The sequence below is a fragment of the Hypanus sabinus genome, chromosome 11 (genome assembly GCF_030144855.1).
Source record: "Hypanus sabinus isolate sHypSab1 chromosome 11, sHypSab1.hap1, whole genome shotgun sequence".
NCBI classification, from domain to species: domain Eukaryota; kingdom Metazoa; phylum Chordata; class Chondrichthyes; order Myliobatiformes; family Dasyatidae; genus Hypanus; species Hypanus sabinus.
The window spans coordinates 94,280,473-94,305,547 of record NC_082716.1 but is presented as its reverse complement, the minus strand read 5'-3'; the positions used below and the strand labels follow the sequence as shown (position 1 = coordinate 94,305,547).

The following is a 25,075-nucleotide window of genomic DNA, read 5'->3' as shown; positions in this document are numbered from 1 at the left end:
TGGTTTGGGGGACAGACCTCCATCGGCTTTAATGAATGAGATGTTGTCTCTGGCCGGCGGACACAAACCCTGCCTCATGTTTGAGCAGGCATTCCTGGAGCAGCTGCCCGAGGACATATGCCTGCTGCTGTCCGACGCGGATTTCAGTGACCCCCGGAAGGTGGCAGCCCGGACGGACTTGCTGTGGAACGCCAAGAAGGTGAGTGGGGCGTCTGTCGCACAGATCACCAGGCCACGCTCCCAGCAGCAAACCAAACCAGGCCTGGCTACAGAGCCCGCTAACCCCAGAGGCAGGGGTGAGGAGCCCAACGAATGATGGTGTTTCTACCACCAGCGGTGGGGCGCAGAAGCCCGCCACTGTAGCCCGCCCTGCAAGTTCCCGGGAAACGCCAGGGCCAGCCGCCGCTGATGGCTACGGCGGCTGGCCATCAGGATAGCCTCCTGCATGTGTGGGACAAGAGGTTGGGATGCCGTTTTTTGATCGACACCGGTGCCAAGATCAGCGTCTTACCTCCAATGAGTTACAACACCCGCAACAGGGCACCGGGTCCCCCCCTGAGGGCCGTGAACGGCAGCACAGTAAGGACCTATGGCACCCATACGGTGCGGCTACAGTTCGGCTCCAGCTGGTTCACGTGGGACTTCACACTGGCCGCTGTAGCCCAACCGCTTCTGGGTGCGGATTTTTTGCGGGCTCACAGCCTGCTGGTCGACCTGCCGAGGCAGAGACTGGTCCACGCCGAGACCTTTCAGATGTTCTCCCTGGGAGCAGCCCAGTTGCCAGCCCCTCGCCTCGGCTCCATCACGCTGTCCGACAACGACTTCACCAGAGTCCTGGTGGATTTCCCATCGGTTCTGGCACCGCAGTTCACGGCAGCCATGCCCCGACATGGCGTACAGCACCACATCCCAACCCAGGGATCACCCCTCGATGCCCGTGCTCAGTGGCTTCCCCCGGACAAGCTCCGACTGGTGAAGGAGGAGTTCAAGAGGATGGAGGAATTGGGGATCATCCGGCGGTCCGACAGCCCATGGGCCTCCCCCCTGCACATGGTGCCCAAAGCGACAGGGGGCTGGAGACCATGCGGCGACTACCGCAGGCTGAACGAGGCTACCACACCGGACTGCTACCCTGTGCCGCACATTCAGGACTTCGCAGCAAACCTGCACGGCGCACGGATCTTCTCCAAGGTAGACTTCGTCCAGGGATACCATCAAATCCCGATGCATCCGGATGACATCCCCAAAACGACTCTCATCACCCCGTTCGGCCTTTTCGAGTTCCTCCGCATGCCGTTCAGCCTGAAGAATGCCGCACAGATGTTCCAGCGGTTAATGGACGCGGTGGGACGCGACCTGGACTTCGCATTCATCTATTTGGATGACATCCTCATAGCCAGCAGCAGTCGTCAGGAGCATCTGTCCCACCTCCATCAACTCTACGCCCGACTGAATGAGTACGGTCTAACAATGAACCCGGCCAAATGCCAGTTCGGGCTCAACACCATCGACTTCCTGGGCCGCAGGATTACTAAAGACCCCTCTGCCCGCTAAAGTAGACGCGGTCCGCCATTTCCCCTGACCAACCACAATCAAAGGCCTTCAATTTCTACCACCGCTTCCTCCCTTCAGCTGCCCGAATCATGCGCCTGTTCGCCCTGATGTCGGGTCCGGGCAAGGACATTACCTGGGATGAGGAGTCCGCCGCCGCTTTCATTAAAACGAAAGAAGCCTTGGCAAATGCCGCGATGCTAGTGCACCCCAGAATGGACGTCCCTACCGTCCTCACAGTGGATGCATCTAACACGGCAGTCGGTGGGGTGCTGGAACAACTCATTGCGGGTCGCTGGCAACCCCTGGCGTTTTTCAGCAAACACCTGCAGCCACCCGAGCTCAAATACAGTGCTTTCAACCGGGAACTGTTGGCGCTATACCTGGCAATCCGACATTTCAGGTACTTCTTATACTTCTTAGAAGGTAGGCCCTTCACCGTGTTCACGGACCACAAACCGCTTACCTTTGCGTTTACAAAAGCGTCCGATCCCTGGTCGTCCCACCGGCAATGCCACCTGTCCTACATCTCTGAATACACGACGGATGTCCGGCACGTCTCGGGTAAGGACAATGTCGTGGCGGACGCGCTCTCTCGCCCTACCGTTCATGCCCTTTCCCAAGGGGTAGACTTTGAGGCGCTGGCAGAGGCGCAGCAGGCAGACGAGGAGATCCCGAGTTACAGAACCGCAGTCTCCGGTTTGCAGCTCCAGGACCTCCCCGTAGGCCCAGGTGAGAGGACCCTACTCTGTGACGTCACCACCGGCCAGCTCCGTCCCGTCGTCCCGGCACCTTGGCGGCGACGCATTTTCGACTCCATTCATAACTTAGCGCATCCCTCCATCAGGACAGCCATCCAGATGGTCTCCAGCTGGTTCATTTGGCACGGACTCTGCAAGCAAGTCAGTGAATGGGCCAGAACGTGCATGTACTGCCAGACGGCCAAGGTGCAGCAGCACACCAAAGCTCTGCCGCAGCAGTTCCACCTCACCCACCGGAGTTTCGACCACATTCATGTGGATATCGTGGGCACCTCCTGACTATCGTGGACCGGTTCACAAGATGGCCAGAGGCGGTCCCACTCACCGACACCACCTCCGAATCTTGCGCCCGGGCACTGATCGCCACCTGGGTATCCCGCTTTGGCGTACCGGCCCACATTACCTCCGACTGAGGCGCCCAGATCACCTCCAGCCTGTGGTCAGCTATGGCCAGCCTTTTGGGGACACAGCTGCACCACACCACTGCCTACCACCCACAGTCGAACGGCCTGGTGGAGCGTTTCCACCGTCACCTAAAGTCAGCTCTCATGGCCCACCTGCGAGGAGCTAACTGGGTGGATGAGCTTCCTACTCCGCATCTGCACGGCGCCCAAAGACGATCTGCACGCCTCGTCGGCCGATTTGGTATACGGCGCACCCCTGGTCGTCCCCAGGGAGTTCATACCAGCCCCAAGGGGGCAAGAGGAAGAACCCGCAGCAGTCCTAGGCAGACTACGCGAGAGGCTCGGTGACCTGGCCCCCATACCCACTTCGCAGCATGGGCAGAACCTGACCTGCGTACCCCAAGGCCTGCAGAACTGTAAGTTTGTGTTTGTACGAAGGGACGGGCATCGGCCACCGCTGCAACGGCCCTAAGAGGGGCCGTTTACGGTGCTTAGGAACAAAGGGTCCACATTCGTGCTGGATGTTGGGGGGAGAGAGGAGGTTTTCACGGTGGACCGACTCAAACCGGCCCATGTGGACTTGGCGCAACCGGTCGACCTCCCAAACAGGGTCTGGCCCAGACTGTGGACATTGGGGGGTGTATCGCCGGTTCTGGGAGGGGGGGTTATGTGGCGACCCACTTCCTAGTGCACTCGAACCGGCTCACAAATAGCCAGCGCGCCGGCACAAAGGCCAGTCCCAAAAGGGCACCAGGTCTGCTTCACCAACAAAGGGAAAAGCCTGCGCAGGGTTGTGAGTACATGACCCTTACAGCATCTGCGCCTGAGGAGGGTGGGATCAGGGAGGCTTTAAAGCAAGGCTGTGAAGTTCGAATAAAATCTTCTTTAACTACAGTTTACCGACTCCGTGTCGTTATTTTAGCACTGCGTGTAGCACACCGCTACAGGGTGAGCTTGTCAATTTCATCGACTTTGCCTCTAACTTTCACCCAGTACTCAAGTTCACTTGGTCCATCTCGGACACTTCTTTCCCCTTTCTCGATCTCTCAGTCTCCATCTCTGGAGACAGACTGTCCACTGACATCTTCTATAAACCCACTGACTCCCATAATTACCTTGATTATACCTCTTCCCACCCTGCCAAATGTAAAACTGCTACACTTATTAAATGCTGTCAGCAACTTGACTTCCACCACTCTCTCAGGCAATGCCTTCAAGGTACTCACCACTTTTTGGGTGAAAAAGGTCCCTCCAAATCTCTTGCTTGTCATATTAATCTGTTCTCCTGGTTTTATTCACCTCTGATACAGGAAACAGTACTGCATTTTACCCTATCTATGGGATGTATGGAGTACCCAGGGGGGAGTTGCACCTCTGGTGAAGGGGATTGTCGTCTTCACTCCAGGGCAAATCACTCAGCTCTCACCTGTGGCTCCAAGTAGCTGTTTGCATGTCACTGCAGCCACACCCCAGTACCCCGCTTTGACAGGTGGGGTAGACCAGCGAGGGTAGACGGTGGCTTCATACCCCACTGAGATACCTGTTCTAGCATGTGAAGTCAGCTCTGGTAACTGGGCGGTTGAGATCTACAGTGAGATCCAATGGCCAGGAAGGTAGTACAGCAACACATTATGATGAGTGAAGGCCATGACAAGGCACAGAAGATACCACGGTCATCCACTGCAACCAAGGAAAATCCCAGTTTGTACCACTAGACCTGGACTTCTGAGGTTGAGAGAGTGGAACTACCACAGTGCAACACCTTTTCCACTTTAAATACTCTTCCACACAGGTTTCCTGCCATAGTTGGACATGATGGACAACCTCCACCCTATCTGCACTCCTGGTACTTTAATCTTGTCCCCTCTTAACCGTCTCCGTCTCTTAACCAGGGAGAACAGACCCAGCCTCTTCAGACTCAAGTTCAAGTTTATTGTCATCTGACCAGACATATATACAACCAAACAAAACAATACTCCCCAGACCATGCTGTATTCACAATACATATATCACATACAGTAAACAGCTCACTCACCAGAATGCTGCCTGGGTTAGAGGGTGTGTCTATAAGGAGAGGTTGTCCTCTCCTTATACTCCACACTGTGGCCAGGTCATGGAATTTTCACTACAAATCCTCTGCCCGCTGTCTACCATCACTGCACGATCCCATCCTTAATTGCCTCCCAGCCAAGAGAACAGCAAACACTGAAATGTATGATGCTCATCTTATATTCTTACATAAATCTAACATTTATTAACAACCAAAAAAGTTATAATTTTTTTAAACATTGGTGCAATAGTGGTAGAGACGTTGCCTCGTAGCTTCAGAGACCCAGGTTCAATGTCAATGTCTGGTGCATTGGTGTGAAGTTTGTATGCTCTCCGTGGCCACATGTGTTCTCCCCCTGGGTGCTCTGGTTTCCTTCCACCTCCCAAAGATGTCTTCAGTTAATTGGCCACTGTAAATTATTTCTAGCTTGTAGGTGAGAGGAAAAATCTAGGATTAGTTGATAAGAATTAGTTGATATTAGTTGATATGATGGGTATAAATAGAGTGAATGCAAGCAGGCTTTTTCCACTGAGGCTAGGGGAGAAAAAAACCAGAGGTCATGGGTTAAGGGTGAGGGGGAAAAGTTTAAAGGGAACATTAGGAGGAGGGGGGAGCTTCTTCACGCAGAGAGTGGTGGGATTGTGGAATGAGCTGCCAGATGAAGTGGTGAATGCAGGTTCACTTTTGACATTTGAGAAAAACTTGGACAGGTATATGGATGAGAGGGGTTTGGAGGGATATGGCCCAGGTGCAGGTCAGTGGGACTAGGCAGAAAAATGGTTCGGCACAGCCAAGAAGGGCCAAAAGGCCTGTTTCTGTGCTGTAATGTTCTATGGTTCTAAGAATGTGGGGTAAATTTAAAGAAGAAGAGGGATTAGTGTAGCTGGGCAGTTGATTGCCAGTATGAAATCAATGGGCTAAAGGGCCTGTTTCCATTCTGCATTATCTCTGCAACTCTGTAATACCTGACAGAACTGTCCTATAATATTTTGTTTGTAATGGAACTTTAGACGTTAATGTCTAATTCTCTCAACAAACAGGGAACACTGGTATGAAGATTATGTGCAACTTTCGACCTCTCCCTGGTCCTCAAACCTCCAGCTGCATAGTTCTGCAGTGCTGCAAAAAATAGCGTGCAGCTTCATGCAAAAAAGTAGGGGATCTAGTTAAGGGGGAGGGGTGGTTAATAAATATTTACAGAGGCAACTGCATTGTTGTCACATTTTTAAAAACTCCATTACGGTTTCCACATTAACCATTGATTTCTTGTTGAATGAGGTTGAGAAATGAAAATTAAAGATATTCCTGGAATCAAGCAGCCCGGTGTTCTCCTGGGATGGCTGCATCTTTCATCAGTCACTAAAGGAATTAACTGCGTCATCAGATAGGGTAGCTCCTGCTGTCCCACCCTTCGTGCTCCAGGTGGTTCTGCCTCAATCTGAGTCCACTGGCATTTGACAGCTCCCAGGGAGTTACAGTTTCATTTGAGTGCAGTCTCTGTCTGCACTGTTGTGGCATGCCCGAGTCCTGTTGGACCCTGTGGGAAGCAGGATGTGTTACTGTAACAAACCTCCGACACCTGGCAATCTCAACCGGGTGTGGCGAGCTCCAAAATAAAAAAAAAGAAAGCAAGATGATGCTCCTGTTTGTGGACATCAATTGGATGTGTGCAAATGCTATCAAGAGACCCACATCCAATTATGGTGTTTGGATGGCCCAATGGATCATCTGTAAGGCAGAATATTACGCTGGGACTGCAGTGCCAGTTTGTAGAAGCTACGGGTGGAGTCAGAGCAGAAGGTACAGGTACAGGCCACTGGAACAGCATGACAAACCGTGGCAACAAGCTCAATCAGCTGTTTACAGGAGTCACAGTCTTAAACAGGATGGCACAGGCCCTCCAGCCAATTTCAGTCATGCCAACCAAGTTGCCTATCTGAGCTAGTCTCATCTGTCTGCACTTGGCCCAAACTCCTTGAAATTTTTCTTGTCCAAATGTCTTTCAGCTGCCCAGAAGAAGCCAATGGCAAACTACTTCTGTAAGAAAACTTGCTAAGAACAATCATGGTTATGGAAACACCATGACCAACCAGATCATACCACAGGCACACAATGATATTAACTGCAGCTGCCACTACTACTATCTCTGGCAGCTCATTGAACAGACCCACCTTACTCTGTGTGAAAAATAAACCCCAGCCAGATAACATTTAAATGCTCCTTTCATCTTAAATCTTTACTCTTCGGGGAAAAAGAATATGCCTATCTAGCTTTCCACACCCTTCATGATCTTATAAACCTCTATAAGGTCACCCCTCAACCTCCTGTACTGTAGGTAAAGCAAGCCAAGCCCATCGAATCTCTCCTTATAACTTAAGCTCTCCAGTCATGTCAATATCCTTGTGATGGTGAGACCTTGTGCACCTATAACCCTATTGCACAATTGCCCCACCCACATATCTAAAGTCCTTCATCCTACTGACATCTGGACGCCAATCACAGTTGCTCCACTGGCAAGCTCTGCAGCAGTAACCAAAACTCATCTGGGCAGGAAGGAGAACTCTGCACCACCACAAGTACTGTGCTCATCCACTCCCACTCCACAAGACATGAGAGCAGAATGAGGCCATCTGGCTCATCGAATCTGCTCTACCATTCAATCATGGCTGATCCTTTTCTCTTCTCTTCCTCAACCCCAGTTCCCAGCCTTCTCCCTGTAAACCTTTGATGCCATGTTCAATCAAGAATCTATCAATCTTTGCCTTAAATACACCCAACGACCTGGCCTCCACAGCTGCACGTGGCAACAAATTCCACAGATTCACCACCCTTCAGCTAAAGAAATTTCTCTGCATTTCTGTTTTGAAAGGGTACCCCTCGATCCTGAGGCTGTACCCTCTTGTCCCAGACTCTCCTACCATGGGAAACATCCTTTCCACATCTACTCTATCAAGGCATTTCAACATTTGAAAGGTTTCAATGAGAACCCCCCTCATCCTTCTGAATTCCAGTGAGTACAGACCCAGAGCCATCAAATGTTCCTTGTATGATAACCCTTTCATTCCTGGAATCATCCTTGTGAACCTCCTCTGGACCCTCTCCAATGCCAGCACATCTTTTCTAAGACGAGGGGCCCAAAGCTGTTCACAATACTCAAGGTGAGGTCTCACCAGTGCTTTATAAAGCCCCAGCACCCCTCCTACAGCCATTTCCAGCAGATCTCTCAGAGTGGGCGGACAGCTCCCGCGCTCCACCATGCAATCAGCTCTGCAGTGACAAATGTCATGCTGTGCTGGGCTAAATGCAGGGGGTTGGGGAGGGGCTGATCGCCTGCAGTTAGTGAGCACTGCCATTGGCCACTCCAGGATGCTGTGTGCCTGCCAACTGTTTGCAGCTGGATCATTGTACTGGAGCCTAGGCTCAGTGTGAATGGGTTGTACCACTCTGGAGTATAATTTACAGCTCAGCACACTGATCTTTTTATTAAGGAATATATTGGTCAAGTTATGCAGCATGAGAAAAGGACCTTCAACACTGAGTGAACACTATCAACCATCCATTTACATTTTGAGATATACCACGGAATAGGCTCTTCCGGCCCATTGAGCCACATCCCCAGCATAACTCTAGCTCAATCACAAGACAATTTACAATGACCAATTAACCTACCAACCAGTGCATCTTTGGACTGTGGAAAGAAACCAGAGAACCCGGAGGAAAATCACCAATTTAAATTAAATCCTTTCTGCCTGTACACAACAGATATCCCTCCAGGCCCTGCATATTCATGTGACTACAGGTGTTTTGAATAAACACCATTTGTTTGCTTCGACCATTACCACTGGCACGCTCTGTGTACAAGCTTGCCATGCACATCTCCCTTACATTTTACCCTTCTAACTGTAAATGCATATCCTGTAGCAATTGATAATAGTGTGCTGGAAAAAAATTCTAACCATCTACCCTATCTATGCCTCTCAGTATTTTATAAACAAGTCTACAATCATCTTCCCTCGGCCTCCAGTGCTCCAAGCAACAGAATTGAAGATTATCCAACCTTACTACCACCACCCCCCCCCCCCATCCCTCATGATGGGCTATATTCAAGTAAAAATCTTCTACCTTTCACCTACCACCCCACCAGCCTCCGGGTTCAACATATAATTCTCCGCAACTTCTGTCACCTCCACAGGATCCCACTATCAAGCGCATCTTTACTTCCCCCCGTTTTTCTGCTTTTCGCAGGGATCACTCCCTACACAACTCCCTTGTCCATTTGTTCCCCCCCATCCCTTCCCACCAATCTCCCTCCTGGCACCCTTGTAAGCAGAACAAGTGCTACACCTACCCTTACACTTCCTCCCTCACCACCATTCAGGGCCCCAGACAGACACTTCAGCTGTGAGTCAGCTGGTGTGATATACTGCGTCCAGTGCTCCCACTGCGACCTTCTATATATTAGTGAGACTCAACGCAGACTGGGAGACTGTTTTGCTGAACACCTACGCTCTGTCCGCCAGAGAAAGCAGGACCTCCCAGTGGCCGCACATTTTAATTCCATGTACCATTCCCATTCTGATTTGTCTATCCATGGCCTCTTCTACTGTCAAGATGAAGCCACACTCAGGTTGGAGAAACAAAACCTGATATACCGGCTGGGTAGCCTCCAACCTGATGGCATGAACATTAATTTCTCTAACTTCTGTTAATGCCCCTCCTCCCCTTCTTGCCCCTTCCCATATTTATTTATTATTCTCTCTCCCCCCCCCCTTTTTCTTTCTCCTTTTTTTCTTTCTCTACCACCCTTACAATCACTCCTTGCCTGTTCTCCATCTCTCTCTGGTGCTCTCCTCCCCCTTTCTCCCTCGGCCTCCCGTCCCATGATCCTTTCCCTTCTCCAACTGTGTATCCCTTTTGCCAATCAACTTTCAAGCTCTTAGCTTTATCCCTCCCCCTCCTGTCTTCTCCTATCATTTTGGATTTCCCCCTCCCCCTCCCACTTTCATATCTCTTACTATCTTTTCTTTCAGTTAGCCCTGACGAAGGGTCTTGGCCTGAAATGTCAACTGTACTTCTTCCTATAGATGCTGCACTTCACCAGCATTTTGTGTGTGTAACTTGCAACTAAAGGTGTTTTTACACTCACATAGTTCACAGATCAGTGCTCTGGAACCAAACTGCTGGTGTATTTCAGCATCACAACCACAGAGTGCTAGATAATACTTCCTTAACTTCTCTGTCCAGCAGCTCACATTACTCCAGGGCCGTATGTTCTCATTAAAGTGCATAGAAAACATATTATACTATGTTAATTTCTCCAATTGCTTGAACCAACAATGCCTTGTGAGCATCCATTGCATCAACGTATTGGCTACTGGCTGTGGAGTTCAGTGTTCCATCACTAACATTGTGTGGCTCTGTCATCTGAACCCACAGAGGAACAACGAGACAAGCTGTGTGTCTCTGGTGGCTGTAACTTCTTACAGAACTCAAAATAACCACCTTCAGAAAGTCACTGCTGAGAATCACTAAAATTACACAAGCATTGATTCTGATTTTACACCGTCATTGAGTTCTCTTCAAAGTCATGTATTTTCTCCAGGGATTATTCAAGATTGTTCAAAGTCTCTTCCAGTACGCAAGTGTAAAGGAAAATGAAATAATTGTTACTCCAGATCCAATGCTTACATAAAAAAGATAAACAACGCAATAATATAAAATACAATAAATACACAAGATAAATACACATACATAGATTGATTATATGTTCATAAAGTGATGCTAGGCATCACTAGTGTCTGTACATAAGGTGACTGACAGGAAATGATGAAGTAGTGGTGGTTGGGGGCAAGGAGGGATAGGATGGAGGGTGGAGATGTTGATCAGCCTTACTACTTGGAGCAAGTAACTGTTTTAAAGGTGATCCTGGAATGGATGCTACATAGTCTCCACCCTGATGGGGGTGGAACAACAATCCATGAGAAGGGTAGGTGAGATCCTTCTTGATTTTGCTGGCCTTTTTTTGGCACATGTCCTTAATGGCAGGTAGGCTAGTACAGTCCCTTCTATTCTTTCTCATCACACACTCCCAGGGTAGGGGTAGATGGGTTAAATACAGAATAAAACTCCCTTTACACCAAGTTCCCATCTTGGGGTCCACAGACCCCTTGCTTAATTAGCATTGGTCCATGACACAAAAAAAGTTTGGGAAACCCTGCTCTGCACTGTCTTATTTTTGTCACCCATTCCTAGGGAATGAACACATGGATTCGATACAGAATAAAGCTCCTTCCACACTGTCCAATTACGCCCTTTCAGAGCAGGGATAGATAGATTGCTTTACACTGTCCCATTTTCATCACACATTCACAGGGCAGGAACAGATGGATTAGATACAGAGCTAAGTTCCCTGTAAACTGTGCCATCACACACTCCCAGGGTTCCTCTACATATGGATAACAGTGATACAAGTATCTCACTGACACCTTCAGACCATGCTGCATTCACTCTCCAATGGGCTGGGGGTTAGAAATTTCACTCAGTGTTCGGGTAAGGACTTCAATCCACAGCTACTGACAAAGCTCTGCCAGCTAGTGAGGTCACACAGAAGCCTGCCATGATGTGGGAGGAGGTGGCCGAGTCTTGCCCCAGGGTTCACTCTGCCAACAACAGCCATTTTCAACATCAACAACCTGTTGCTATTGCATCACGAGTGAATCTGCAGATGCTGGAAATAAATAAAAACACAAGATGCTGGCAGAACTCAGCAGGCCAGAAAGCATCTATGGGAGGAGGTAGTGACAACTTTTCGGGCCGAAACCCTTGCCTTCAGTGCATTGAAATATCCCACAGGGCTATATCCAGGGGACATTCTACAAATGCCTACCCACGTGGACCTCTTGGGATGGGAGACCAAAAACTTAGAGGAGAAGAGAGGCTGAGAGGCACCAAGTTCCAGTGCTTGGTTGAAGGGTTTCCTTTAGGTACTCTGATCTCCTCACACATTTCCTCCTGCCAGATCTGGGTTCAAAGTAAATTTGTTATCAAAGTACATATATATATCACTATAGTGCAAATTACCCTGAGATTCATTTTAGAAACATAGAAAACCTACAGCAAAATACAGACCCTTCGGCCCACAATGCTGTGTTGAACATGTACTTACTTTAGGAATTACTCAGGGTTACCCATAGCCCTCTATTTTTCTAAGCTCCATGCATCCTATCATATCCACCTCCACCACTGTCACTGGCAGCATATTCCATGCACTCACCACCCTCTGCATAAAAAACTTACCCCTGATAGCTCCTCTGTACCTACTTCCAAGCACCTTAAAATTATGCCCCTTCGTGTTAGTCATTTCAGACCTGGGAAAAAGCCTCCGACTATCCACACAATCAGTGCCTCTCATCAGTTTATACACCTCTATCAGGGTCACCTCTCATCCTCCGTCGCTCCAAGGAGAAAAGGCCAAGTTCATTCAACCTATTCTCATAGGGCATGCTCCTCAATCCAGGCAACATCCCTTGTAAGTCTCCTCTGTACTCTTTCTACACATCCTTCCTGTAGTGAGGTGACCAAAACTGAGCACAGTACTACAAGTGGGGTCTGACCACAGTCCTATATAGCTGCAACATTACTTTTCGGCTCTTAAACTCAATCCCATAGTTGATGAAGAAAAATGTACCATATGCCTTCTTAACCACACAGTCAACCTGCATAGCAGCCTTGAATGTCCTATGGACTCCAAGATCCCTTTGATACTCCACATTGCCAAGAGTCTTACCATTAATACCAAATTCTGCCATCATATTTGACATACCAAAATGAACCACCTCACACTTATCTAGGTTGAGCTCCATCTGCCACTTCTCAGCCCAGTTTTGCATCCAATCGATGTCCACACTATCCACATCACCTTCAACCTTTGTGTCATTAGCAAATTTACTAACCCATCCCTCCACTTCCTCATCCAGGTCATTTATAAAAATCACGAACAGTAGGGGTCCCAGAATAGATCCCTGAGGCACACCACTGGTCACTGACCTCCATAGAGAATATGACCCGTCTACAACAACTCTTTGCCTTTTGTGGGCAAGCTAATTCTGGATCCACAAAAACAATGTCCCCGTCGATCCCATGCCTTCTTACTTTCTCAATAAGCCTTGCATGGGGTACCTTATCAAATGCCTTGCTGAAATCCATATACACTACACTACCTTCCATATACACTACCTTCACCAATGTGTTTAGTCTCATCCTCAAAAATATTCAGTCAGGTTTGTAAGGCATGACCTGCCTTTGGCAAAGCCATGCTGACTATTCCTAATCATATTATGCCTCTCCAAATGTTCATAAATTTTGCCTGTCAGGATCTTCACCATCAACTTACAAATCACTGAAGTAAGACTCATTGGCCTATAATTTCCTGAGCTATCCCTACTCCGTTTCTTGAATAAGGGAACAACATCCGCAACCTTCCAATCCTCTGGAACCTCTCCCATCCCCATTGATGATGCAAACATCATTGCCAGAGGATCAGCAATCTCCTCCCTCACCTCCTACAGTATTGTCGGGTCCGGTCCCGTTGACTTATTCAACTTGATGCTTTCCAAAAGCTCCAGCACATCCTCTTTCTTAATATCTGTATGCTCAAGCTTTTCAGTCTGCTCTAAGTCATCCCTACAATCTCCAAAGTCCTTTTCTATAGTGAATACTGAGGCAAACTATTCCTTAAAAATCTCTGCTATCTCCTCCGGTTCCATACACACTTTTTCACTGTCACACTTGATTGGTCCTATTCTCTCAAGTCTTGTCCTCTTGCTATTTACATACTTGTAGAATGCCTTGTGGTTTTCCTTAATTCTGCTCACCAAGGCCTCTCATGGCCCCTTCTGGCTTTCCTAATTTCATTCTTAAGCACCTTCCTGCTACCCTTATAATTTTCTAGATCTCTATCATTACCTTGTTTTTTGAACCTTTCATAAGCTTTTCTTTTCTTCGACGAGATTTTCAACAGCCTTTGTACATTGTATTTCCCAATACCAGATCAAATACAGCCTCTCCTCTTGTCGGCTTATCTACATATTGTGTCAGGAAACCTTCCTGAACACACCTAACAAACTCCACCCCATCTAAACCCCTTGCTCTAGGAAGATGCCAATCAATATTAGAGAAATTAAAATCTCCCACCACAACTACTCTGTTATTACACCTTTCCCGAATCTGTCTCCCTGTCTGCTCCTCGATGTCCCTGTTACTAATGGATGGTCTACAAAAAATACCCAGTTGATTAATTGACCCCTTGCTGTTCCTAACTTCCACCCACAGAGACTCAGTAGACATGACTTCCTCCTTGTCTGCAACTGTGCTCAGCAGTGCAATGCCCCCACCTCTTTTGCCTCTCCCCCTGTCCTTTCTGAAACATCTAAACCCTGGCACACTCAGCAGCCGTTTCTGCCCCTGAGACATCCAAGTCTCTGTAATGGCCACAACATCATAGCTCCAAGTACTGATCCACGCTCTAAGCTCATCCACTTTGTTTATGATGCTTCTTGCATTAAAATAGACACATCTCAAACCATCAGTCTGAGCGCATCCCTTCTTTATCACCTGCCTATCCTCCCTCTCATACTGTCTACAAGTTTACTATATTTGTGAGCCAACCGTTCCTTCCTTCACTCAGTTCGGTTCTCACCCCCCTAGCAATTCTAGTTTAAACTATCCCCATTAGCCTTAGAAAATCTCCCTGCCAGGATATTGGTCCCCCTCAGATTCAAGTGCAACTTGTCCTTTTTGTACAGGTCATGCCTATCTCAAAAGAGGTCCCAATGATCCAGAAATCTGAATCCTTGCCCCCGCTCCAATCCATCAGCCACACATTTATCCACTACCAGTTATCAATTTTCTTGCAGATATTCAGAGTAGCACAAAGAAATACAATAGAATCAATGAAAAGCTACACCAAAATAAAGACTGACAAGCAACCAATGTGCAAAATCAGGCAAACTATGGAAATACAAATAAATTAACAAATACGACTGAACATATGAGTCATTGAAAGTGAGTCCATAGGTTGTGGAATTAGTTCAGTCTTCAGCTGAGTTAAATTATCTGCTCTGGTTCAGGATCCTAATGTTTGAAGGATAATAACCGTTCTTGAACTTGGTGGTGTGGGACCTCCTTCCTGATGGAGGGTTGGTAGTATCATTAGCTATTGTAAATTGTTCCTTCTGTGTAGGTGAACAGTAGAATCTGGGAAGATTTGATAAAAAATATGGGATTAATACAGTGTTAGTGTAAATAGGAACTAATAGTTGGTGGGGTCTTGTGTGGCAAACAGCCTGTTTCCCTGCTGCATGGCTCTATAGAACACCAGTAGCGCAGGGGAGTCCTAGCAAAGTGAAAAGCTGGAGGCAGGGACAGGAAAGAAATGTCAGCACAAATCTGATAGTTTGAAAACTGAGGCAGTATTTAATTGGGACAGAGTGTGAAGCTGTGAGCACAGGGCAACAAGTGAGTGGGATATTGTGTGCATCTGGATTCTGGGTGTTTGTCTAACAGGATTACTGGGGCTTCAGCTGTTGGGCCCAGTGCCAAGTGCCTGAAGCAGAGAGACTGTTATACAGTGTAATATCCCCATGTGAGCCAACTGGAGCTCACATTAAGTGAGAGAGACACCAGTGACGGAGGGAGTTTCTCTGCATCAGTTATACAATCGCAGTGACTACACCCAGCCACCAGAATGACAAGTTAGCCACAATCTGACCACCTTGATGACTTTGCACTAAAACTAGAACATTTTTGTGTACCAGTTGCATTTTTTCTTGTACAATTTGTGCATAATTTATATTTTTCTTGTGAATGCTGTTTATATGATGCCATGTGCTTGTGATGCAGCTGCAAGTAACTTCTTATTGCATACATGTCTGTACTTGTGCATATAGCAGTACACTTAGCTTTGACTCCAGTATTGTGGCTTTGAGTGATCAAGAAGGGGGACTCTTATCAGAACAGGCTGCATTCAGTTCTAATCACCCCATTATAGGAACAATATGAAAGCTTTGGAGAGAACTTTACCAGATACTGCCTGGATTAGAGGGCATGTGCTAGAAGGATATATTCGCCATAGATGGGTTGTTTTCTCTGGGGCAGCAGAGACTGAGGGGAGACCTGACAGAAGTTTAAAAGATTGTCAAAGGCATAGAATACCAGTATATTTCTCCCCAGAGTCAGAATGTCTAATTATAGAGGACATGCAGTTACGGGGGGATAGTTCGAAGGAAATGTGTGGGGCAAGGTTCTTTTCTTTATTTTACACACACCCCCACCCCCCAGGGATGGTGCAGAGGCAAATACCAGAGGCATTTAAGAGACTTTAAACAGGCACATGAATATGTGGAGAATGGAGAAACATGGACTATGTGCAGGCAGAAAGGATCAGGCGTCATTGGCTTAATTACTTTGGCACATCATCAAGGTCTGAAGGGCCTGTTGCTCTGCTGTAGAGTCCCATATTCTAAAACCAATCCTGTTGGAATGCCGATAGTACATTCAGCAAAGATCATTATTTCAGCCAAACCCATTTCAATGATAAATGAATAAAATATTTTGGGGGTCTGAATTGGCAGAGAAGGTATCTGATGATGGGTCACAGACCTGAAATGTTAACTCTGTTTCTCCTTCCACAGATTCTGCCTGACCTGCTGAGTGTCTCCAGCCTTTTCTATCAACATTACAGATTTCTAGCATCCACAGTTTTTAGATTTTCATAAAGCTTTTCTGAGATTGCATAGATCAGAGCACAATCTATTGGGCTGCATTGTTCTGTGCCAATATTTGTGCACCACAGGAGTTGTCTACCTTGCGAACTATCCCAGCCAACATACCCCATTCCTGCCTCCCACAATCACTTATTTTACTTCTTCTGAAACACACTGTGCTGCCTCCTTGTCCCTCCACACATCTAAGAGTTTATAGTCTGGATAAAGATCAAATTGTCCCATTTACAAATCTCAGTTCTCACTTTCCCCGTAATTTTTCGATCCTTCGTAGGGAACAACTGTTCAAGGAATGAAATGTTTCAATGTTAACGCTCTTTAAAGACCACAGTGAACCTTTCACAAGGAATGATTTTGTCTTACTACATAGATCTGATGATGTGTGTACTGAGAATTGTCCCGTATGTGTTGATTGCAGTTACCTACACCAAGTAAACTGAACAAACCAGCTAACATGTCCATGTACAGAGTCACAGTGGTACCGCAGGTAGTGCCACTGCCACACAGCTCCAACAATCTGGGTTCAATCTTCACCTCCAGTGCTGTCTATATGGAGTTTGCACATTCCACCCACCACCCCTCGTGACTAGATGGGTTTCCCTTCATCTGCTCTGGTTTCCTCCCACAAACATGTGGATTAGTAAGTTAAATGGCCACCCTAAATTGACCTCTCTATAGCTAATTTGCAAACAGAATTAAAGACAAATTCAGGCAGGTGTGAAAGGAATTAAGTTGCAGAAATAGGGGGTCGTAGAGATAGGGGAGAGGACTGATTGGATTGCTGTGCTGGAACTGAAATGGTCCTGATAGGCCGAATGGCCTCCATCTGTGCTTCCATAATTTAACAGTCTCAGGATGCCCTCAAACCACTTTACGACTAATGAAGTACTTTTCAACGTAGTCAATGAGGGCCTTGTCCCATGTAAATCCTTTTCAGTGGATAGGGAGGAGGGAGGGGAATGGACTTAATCCCTCCATCTCAGGAACCTTTCCCTAACCTTCCACTACCCCCGCCACAACCTCACTTCACCTGCCAAAGCTTGGGCCTTTTCTGGTTGGCTTCCAGTGACAAATGGTGTTCTGCAGGGTCGGTGATGGGACAACTTCTTTTCACAATATATGAGAATAATTTGAACAACAGAATTGATGGCTTTGTGGGTATGTTTGCAGATGATACAAAGGTAGGTAGAAGGGCAGGTAGCAATGCGGAAGCAGGGAGTCTTCAGAAGGACTGAGTTAGATTAGGAGAATGGCCAAAGAAGTGGCAGATGGAATACAGTGTAGGGAAGTGTATGGTCATGCACTTTGTTAGAAGGAATAAAGGCATAGACTATTTCCTAAATGGGGAGAAAATTCAGAAATCAGATCTACAGTGGTACTTGGTACATGCAGGAGTCCCTAAAGATTAACTTGCAGGTTGAGCCAGTGATGAGGAAGGCAAATGCAATGTTAGCATTCATTTCAAGAGGACTAGAATACAAATGCAAGGTTGTAATGCTGAAGGTTTATGAGGTCAGACCGCACTTAGAGCATTGTGAGCAGAGTTGGACCCTTATCTAAAAAATGGTGTGCTGGTATTGGAAAGTATCCAGAGGAAGTTTACAAGAATGATCCTAAGAATGAAAGGGTTAATGTATGAGGAGCATTTGATGGCTCCAGGCCTATACTCACTGGAGTTTAGACAAATGGGTTTCTTATTGAAACCTACCAAACATTGACAAGCTTAGATAGAGTGTATGTGAACAGGATGTTTCCTATTGTGATGGAGTGTAGGAGCCTCAGACTATAAGGGCATCCCTTTGAATATGGATACGGAGGAATTTCTTTAGCCAGAGGCTGGTGAACCTGTGGAATTCATTGCCACAGATGAAAGTAGAGGTCAAGTCATTGAGTACATTTAAAGCAAAGGTTGAGAAGAGGATCTTGATTAGAAAGGGCATCAAAGGTTACAAAGAAAAGGCAGGAGAATGGGGTTAAGAGGGATAATAAATCAGCTATGATGAAATGGAGCAGGTTTGAAGGGCTGAAATGGCTTAATTCTGCTCCTTTTGTCTTATGTCTATTAAATCTGACAGGAGAGGAAGCTGGAGGATGGATCCAGGGAAGGTAAAGAGGGCAGAAGGGAAAAGAGACAGTATAATGGGGGATGGTATTTGATTAGGGTCCAGATTGTTGTTTTTATTGTGTTGACCTTGTAATTTTAGCTTTCTTTATACTTGTTTATATGTTTGCATAATTAACTGATTGACTGTGAACTTTTAGTAGCTTGTAGTATATCCCTATAGTTGCATAGCTTCATGGTCCACAGAATTGAAGTATGATTCAGTAAGTACCTGATTACAGGTTTCTTACCTGAACCAGTTCAGACTGGTTTTCAGGACAAAAGGAGAGCATGCGCTCAAGTTTCTTTGTTACTTTTTTACTTGTCTTGCTGACCCTGTCTGTCCTGCACTATGATGAACATCCGATTAAACACTATAACCATATGATGTCAAATTCATTTTTGACTTCTGAAGAACATCATCTCCAGATCTAGCACTGGGGATGCTGTTGAGGCAAGAAGGGGGTATGTGAGAGGAGCTGGGTAGATCAGAAGGAGGTCAATATTACGTTTTTCTTGTCATTGGATTGTAGACCAACTAGGCAAAATACAAGGTCCTGTTGTTCTACTTGCAGTTAGCCTCACAAGATAGTGCAAGAGGCCGAGGACAGACAAGTTGGTGTGGTAATGGGAAGGGAATTAAAATGCCTAGTAACTGGAGCTCCAGATGGGACCCCAACTTATTTCTGAGCTCCTGCTTTGATTAGGCAACAGTGTACAATGCTTCAATGGTCAAGGTGGTGCTAGCGAACAACACTACCTCAGCCATCTTCCAGATAGTTCATGAAACTGTTTCTTTCACTTATTTTTAATGTCTTCTTTTTATTTTTCTGGTACTGTTAGAGCCTGTGTTCAAAAGTTTGAAGATCGCCTGAGCGATCTAGCCCTTTGCTGTCTCCGAGAAGATGGGAGCAGGCAATCAGCCTCAAGGCCAGAAAGCTTAGAGCTGGGACGCAAGCTCATAATTGATTTTATTTCTCACCAAACTCACTGATTACAATGCCAAAGAAGAATGAAACATTGAGGTGAGTGCAGAAGGCGAGACAATGTTCAGTGCCGTCTAACAGCCTCTAGCTCACTGCTGCCAGAAAAGTTGTCTGTACGTGATGGTCTCTTGCATGTTGCTCCTGAGAGAAAGCCTTTGTGTTCAAATGGTCTCTCTCCCTCTTCCTCAATGCTGTCGGAGGATGGTACCAAAGTTTTGTGTCTGCGGTTTGTCAATTGGTCTGTAGTTCGATTGGACTCTTTCAATCCTGTGTTTTTATATTGTGTTTTCATCTGTTCTTTCTTGTTTGCATTTTTTTTTGTGTGGGTGGGGAGGGGATTGATGTTTGAAGTTCTTGTTGCCAGAGTTGTATACTGCGTACATAATTTGATAATAAATGTACCTTGAACCTTTATGTGTAAAGACCTGTTCCAAGCAGCATTGCTAAACCACTCAGACAGAAAGATGCCTTCGGGAACATCTCAAACTCTGAGAATTAAGCAATAGCAGCAGATGGCAGTTAAAGCTAAAAGAGTTAAACTATAAGAGTAAACAGGACAAGCTAGGATCACATTCCCTAGAAGCTGATGAAGAACACATCAGCTTGATTGAGGAGTTCCAAATAATTAAAGGATCTGATATACTGTAGATCAGGCATGGGCAAACTAAGGCCCAGGGGCCATATGCGCTTTTTAATCCGGCCCGCAGAACTTGATGAAATTATATTAATAAACCTTGTTAACATTTTCCCCCGCAATTCTGGCGTTTTCCCAATAAATGACGCACCCTATATACATTTGTGGCGACCCATTTCCTGGCACATCCAAACCGGCTCACAATTAGCCGGCGTTCCGGCTAAGGAAGATAGCCTGCGGGGATTTGCGAGCACAGAGCTTTGGAGCCTCTGCGCCACGGGGGGCAGGTTGAGGGAGGCTTAAAAGTGAGGCTGGGGATTTCGAATAAAGTTTTTTTCTTCAACTGCAGTTACCGACTCCATGTCGTAATTTTAGCGCTGCATGTAGCACACCGCTACACATTGACCTTTGTTGAGGTGCAGCGTATTACTCCACATTTGCGCTTTACTCTTTGTTCGGCTCGATCTATTTGTGTGAACAGGCGTTCAGTGTCATGAACATCAACAAAGCCAGCCACAGATCCAAGTTAACTGACCAACACCTCAGGTCCTTCCTGAGAATCGCCACAACAAAACTAAATCCTGACTTTGATGCGCTGGCTAAAAAGGGACACCAACAACACTGTTCCCACTGAAATTAAAAATAAGTTTCTTCGTTGTGTTATGTAAAAAATGCATTTGAAAATATTTTTTTCAATAAGCCTTACATGTTACATGTCATTTCTGTTAAGTGATGGACATGAGTAGTGCGCAGGTGCACGTATGTTCTCAAAATAAAAAATGCGCTCCAGATCAAATAACGCGCTCCGCATACTGGCGCGCTGTCACTGTTCTGTCCTTGTGCTGGTCGTTGTTGAGTTTTGGCTCAGGGGACAATTGAATAAGAAGGAGCAGGACAAGTAGACCTGCATCTCCTACCGTTTTTGAAATAAAGACAGTCAGGAGGAGAGTGATGATGATAATATCTTGAAGGATAACAGAATTTTCAGTGCTTTAAAGTAATAACTGTTACTATTAAAAAAAGCTGTATTTTATTCATTTAATTTTCAGTGCTTTAAAAGTCATTTCAATAAATAGCTAAATACCATGGGACTTCAAAGACAGATATTTTGTTGTAATGCATTTGTTCATTTTCAATTGAAATTAAAGCACATGTTTTCTACATATCCCATGTTATTTTATTTTCTCTTATGAGGTGTATTACCAAAACACTCCGTCCATCTGCTCCTGGTCCGGCCCCCCTTGTCAAATTTTAGAACCCTTTGTGGCCCACAAGTCAAAAAGTTTGCCCACCCCTGCTGTAGATAAAAGAAAGAGAAACTAGTTTCCCTGGTGAGGAAGTCTCCACCATTAGATACAAGTCACCTGGTCAATTTCAGCATACCATTCTTTATACAACCATACACTTGCATGGGGGTCAATGCAAAGGTTCATAGGCGACGCTGATAAATACTGGGTGGCTAAGATAAAGACTGAAGGGTGTGAGAGGTGTCAAAACACACAAATCAGCCATGGTATTTACAAAATGGAGAAGATAACAGCATCTGTTAATCATAAGTTGGAACAATTTGATTCATACTGGGAAAAATGGTTTAACTACATAACACCTCAAAGGCCTGATTTTATTCTCACAAATCAATGAATATATTGTAAAAAAAAGATCACTCCCTACTTGTACATAGTTTTCTCCTTTCACTTGTTCTTTCTTTCCTCACTTCTCTGTAAATGTATACCTCAGCTAAATATTATGTGGAGATTTGTGGCTATATGATATATATGTACAATATCTGAAATACATCTTATGGAAATGTTTGTTTGATGATGAACTTCAATAAAAAATAAATTACGAAAAAAAACAAATCAGCCACGGTCTAACTCAGGGGTTCCCAAACTTTTTTTATGCCACGCACCTCTACCATTAATTGAGGCATCCCTTTACCCCAGGCTGGTCTAATATCCCTGGTCTAACTGAATAGTGGGATAAGCTCAAAAGGCTGAACATTTTGAGATTATGGTGGTGATACATTTAAACCTGGAGTCCCCACTCTGCTGTCTTGTTCTATTCACTTGCTGAAATAACCCCTGAACTGATAAACCTTTGACCTGGTAGAGGGTTTACCTGGGAACTGTTGAGTGCTCCGTAGCCAACAGCTGGTGTGGACGGCAAGGATACGGAGGGAGAGCCGATTGACGATGTGATGACGGGGTATGGAGAGCCCAGTCCATTGACTGGAGAGGCCAAGCTTCCCAAGGGAGAGGTGAGGGGGCGTGAAGCATTTATTGAAGATCCAATCATTGACTGATGGCCAACCACTGAGTTCACTGTTGAGTGCGGGGATGCTGAGCTCATCGACGTGGAGTTCACTTGTATTGCCGAGTCTGTGGGGGAAAGAAAACTCATTGGTAATAGGTTTATTATTCTTGCATGTATGTAAAAACTGTATTTTGCATCCCATCCATACAGATAATTTAAAACATCCTACATATTGTGGCACTATAAAGGGAAAAAAGCAATAACAGAATGCAATAACAGAATTGTGTTACCAGTTGCAGAGAAAATACATTTTAGGCAGACTATGAGGCATAAGGCCATGACAAGGTAGATTGTGAGGCCAAAACACCATCTTATCGTACAAAAGGTCCATTCAATAGTAACAGCAAGATAGAAGTCATCCTTGAGCCTGGTGGTTCATGGAAGGGAGACTGCTAGTGTCATGAACTGAACTGTGTCCACAACTCTCTGAAATGTTTTGTAGTCTTGTATAGAGCAGATGTCATATCATGCCCTGAGCCAAGGCCTAATTCTGCTCCTATATCTTATGGTCCAGTGCCAAGATCACTCCACCCAGCCCCTAGTAATAGAGGCTGAGCTTTTTGCTCAGAACTACCCACTTCTTAATCCAAGATTCCATCTCTGAGAAGGTACTCAACTCAAAATGTTCATGTGAGAAGAGAACAGACATAGCATGAGGGAGAGGATCACAGAAACAGCCATGACAGAAGAATGAATGAAAAGTATTAGGTCAGAAATTAAGTTACTATTAGGTGGCTTTAGAACAGGTGGTCAGCCATTAAGGGGGAAGGAGCAGAAAAAATGTTTTAACTGTGTTAACAAGAAGTTCACATACTGCGCAGTAAGCTCTGTATCAGGCTTCACTGAGTATCTTCTCAACCCAGTAGCAAACTAACTTGAAGGCATCTTGAACAAAACGGATGACTTGGGCCAAATGGCCTTTCTCCATGTTGTGTGACTGTAAGACTCTAAATCTTTGATTCTCTATCTAAAACTAGAAGGTAGAAGAGAGCATTGAATTGACTTTATTTCTTATATCCTTCACATACATGAGGAGTAAAAACCTTTACGTTACGTCTCCATCGAATGTACAATGTGCAATCATTGTAATTTATAATAATTTATAATAAATAGAACAGTCGATGTAATATAGAGTACATTCAGATCAGTGTGAGTTCATTAAACTGATGGCCTCATGTCCCAGAGCCTGTTGGTCCTGGCTTTTATGCTACGGTACTGTTTTCCGGATGGTAGCAGCTGGAATAGATCGTTGTTGGGGTGACTTGGGTCCTCAATGATCCTACAGGCCCTTTTTCACATCTGTCCTTGTAAATGTCCTGAATCATGGAAAGTTCACAACTACAGACGTGCTGGGCTGTCCGCACCATTCTCTGCAGAGTCCTCTGATTAAGGGAGGTACAGTTCCCATAACAAGCAGTGATGCAGCCAATCAAGATGTTCTCAATTGTGCCCCTGTAGAAAGTTCTTAGGATTTGGGGACCCGCACCAAACTTCCTCAACCGTCTGAGGTGAAAGAGGTGCTGTTGTGCCTTTTCCACCACACAGCTGGTATGTACAGGCCATGTGAGGTCCTCGGTGCCGAGGAACTTAGAGCTGTTCACCCTCTCAACCCCAGATCCATTGATATCAATAGGGGTTAGCCCGTCTCCATTCCTCTTGTAATTCACAATCAGCTCCTTTGTTTTTGCTTTGAGAGAGTACAGGAATTGAGTACAGGATTTGCTTTGCTTTGCTTTGAGAGTACAGGAATTGATTCTGGGAGGTGGGATTTCATATGGGGATCATTTTTGGAGAACAGGTCATTTGATCGGAGTAGGCAAGATTAAGGCAGGTTTCAATAGAGTGAAGAGAGGTAAACTATTCCCACAAATGGAATCAAAGACCAGAGGGCAAAGAACAAAAGGACTGGGAAAAGATCCAGACGGAAGGAGAGGAAAACGTTTTTTCTTCAACATGGTGATAAGATATAATGAGGAATTCACTGCCTGAACACATGCTTGATGCAGATCAGCTGTGTCCAGGGAACTGCAAATGTTTTGCTTTCAACAAGTTATCCAATTCCTTCTGAAAGCCAGAGCAGGGGAATGGGAGTGACCGCACGTCTCTACAAGGTACTGGCATGCATTCAATGGGTTGAATGGCCTCCTTCTGTGTCCTAGGAAGAGTTAGATAAAGTTGTAAAGATTAGATAGCCTTGGATCTGGCTCAAAGTGGTAATTAAGGAGAAATGCCGGCTTTTGGAAGTAAGGCACAAGCCATGAGTCAGTGTTCTCAAGGGAGCTGCAGGTAGCGTGTGTGGTGGTGTAACGGTCAGCTTCAGTGGGCTGGAGATTGGTTGTTGGTTGTGGTGATGAGTTTTCAGTATGGGCTCCATTGAGCATGTATGCAGAGTAAGCTCAGTCACATTTCCCATCAACGTAAACGATCAGATTCAGCAAATGTAACTACTCTGTCACCTTTGATGAAGACAGGGAGATGTGGATCTTCCCTTAATG

General features: G+C 45.9%; 1 protein-coding gene across 3 annotated transcripts in view; it reads right to left on the bottom strand.

The window, feature by feature from the left end:
• LOC132402195 (retinoic acid receptor RXR-gamma-A-like) overlaps positions 1-25,075 on the bottom strand; it is a 282,730-nt gene that overhangs the window by 56,199 nt on the left and 201,456 nt on the right. For all 3 annotated transcript variants that reach the window (XM_059984908.1, XM_059984907.1, XM_059984906.1), the window contains exon 2: positions 22,386-22,645. In XM_059984908.1, coding sequence (XP_059840891.1) covers positions 22,386-22,645 — 260 coding nt within the window. The remainder of the gene's footprint in view (positions 1-22,385; positions 22,646-25,075) is intronic.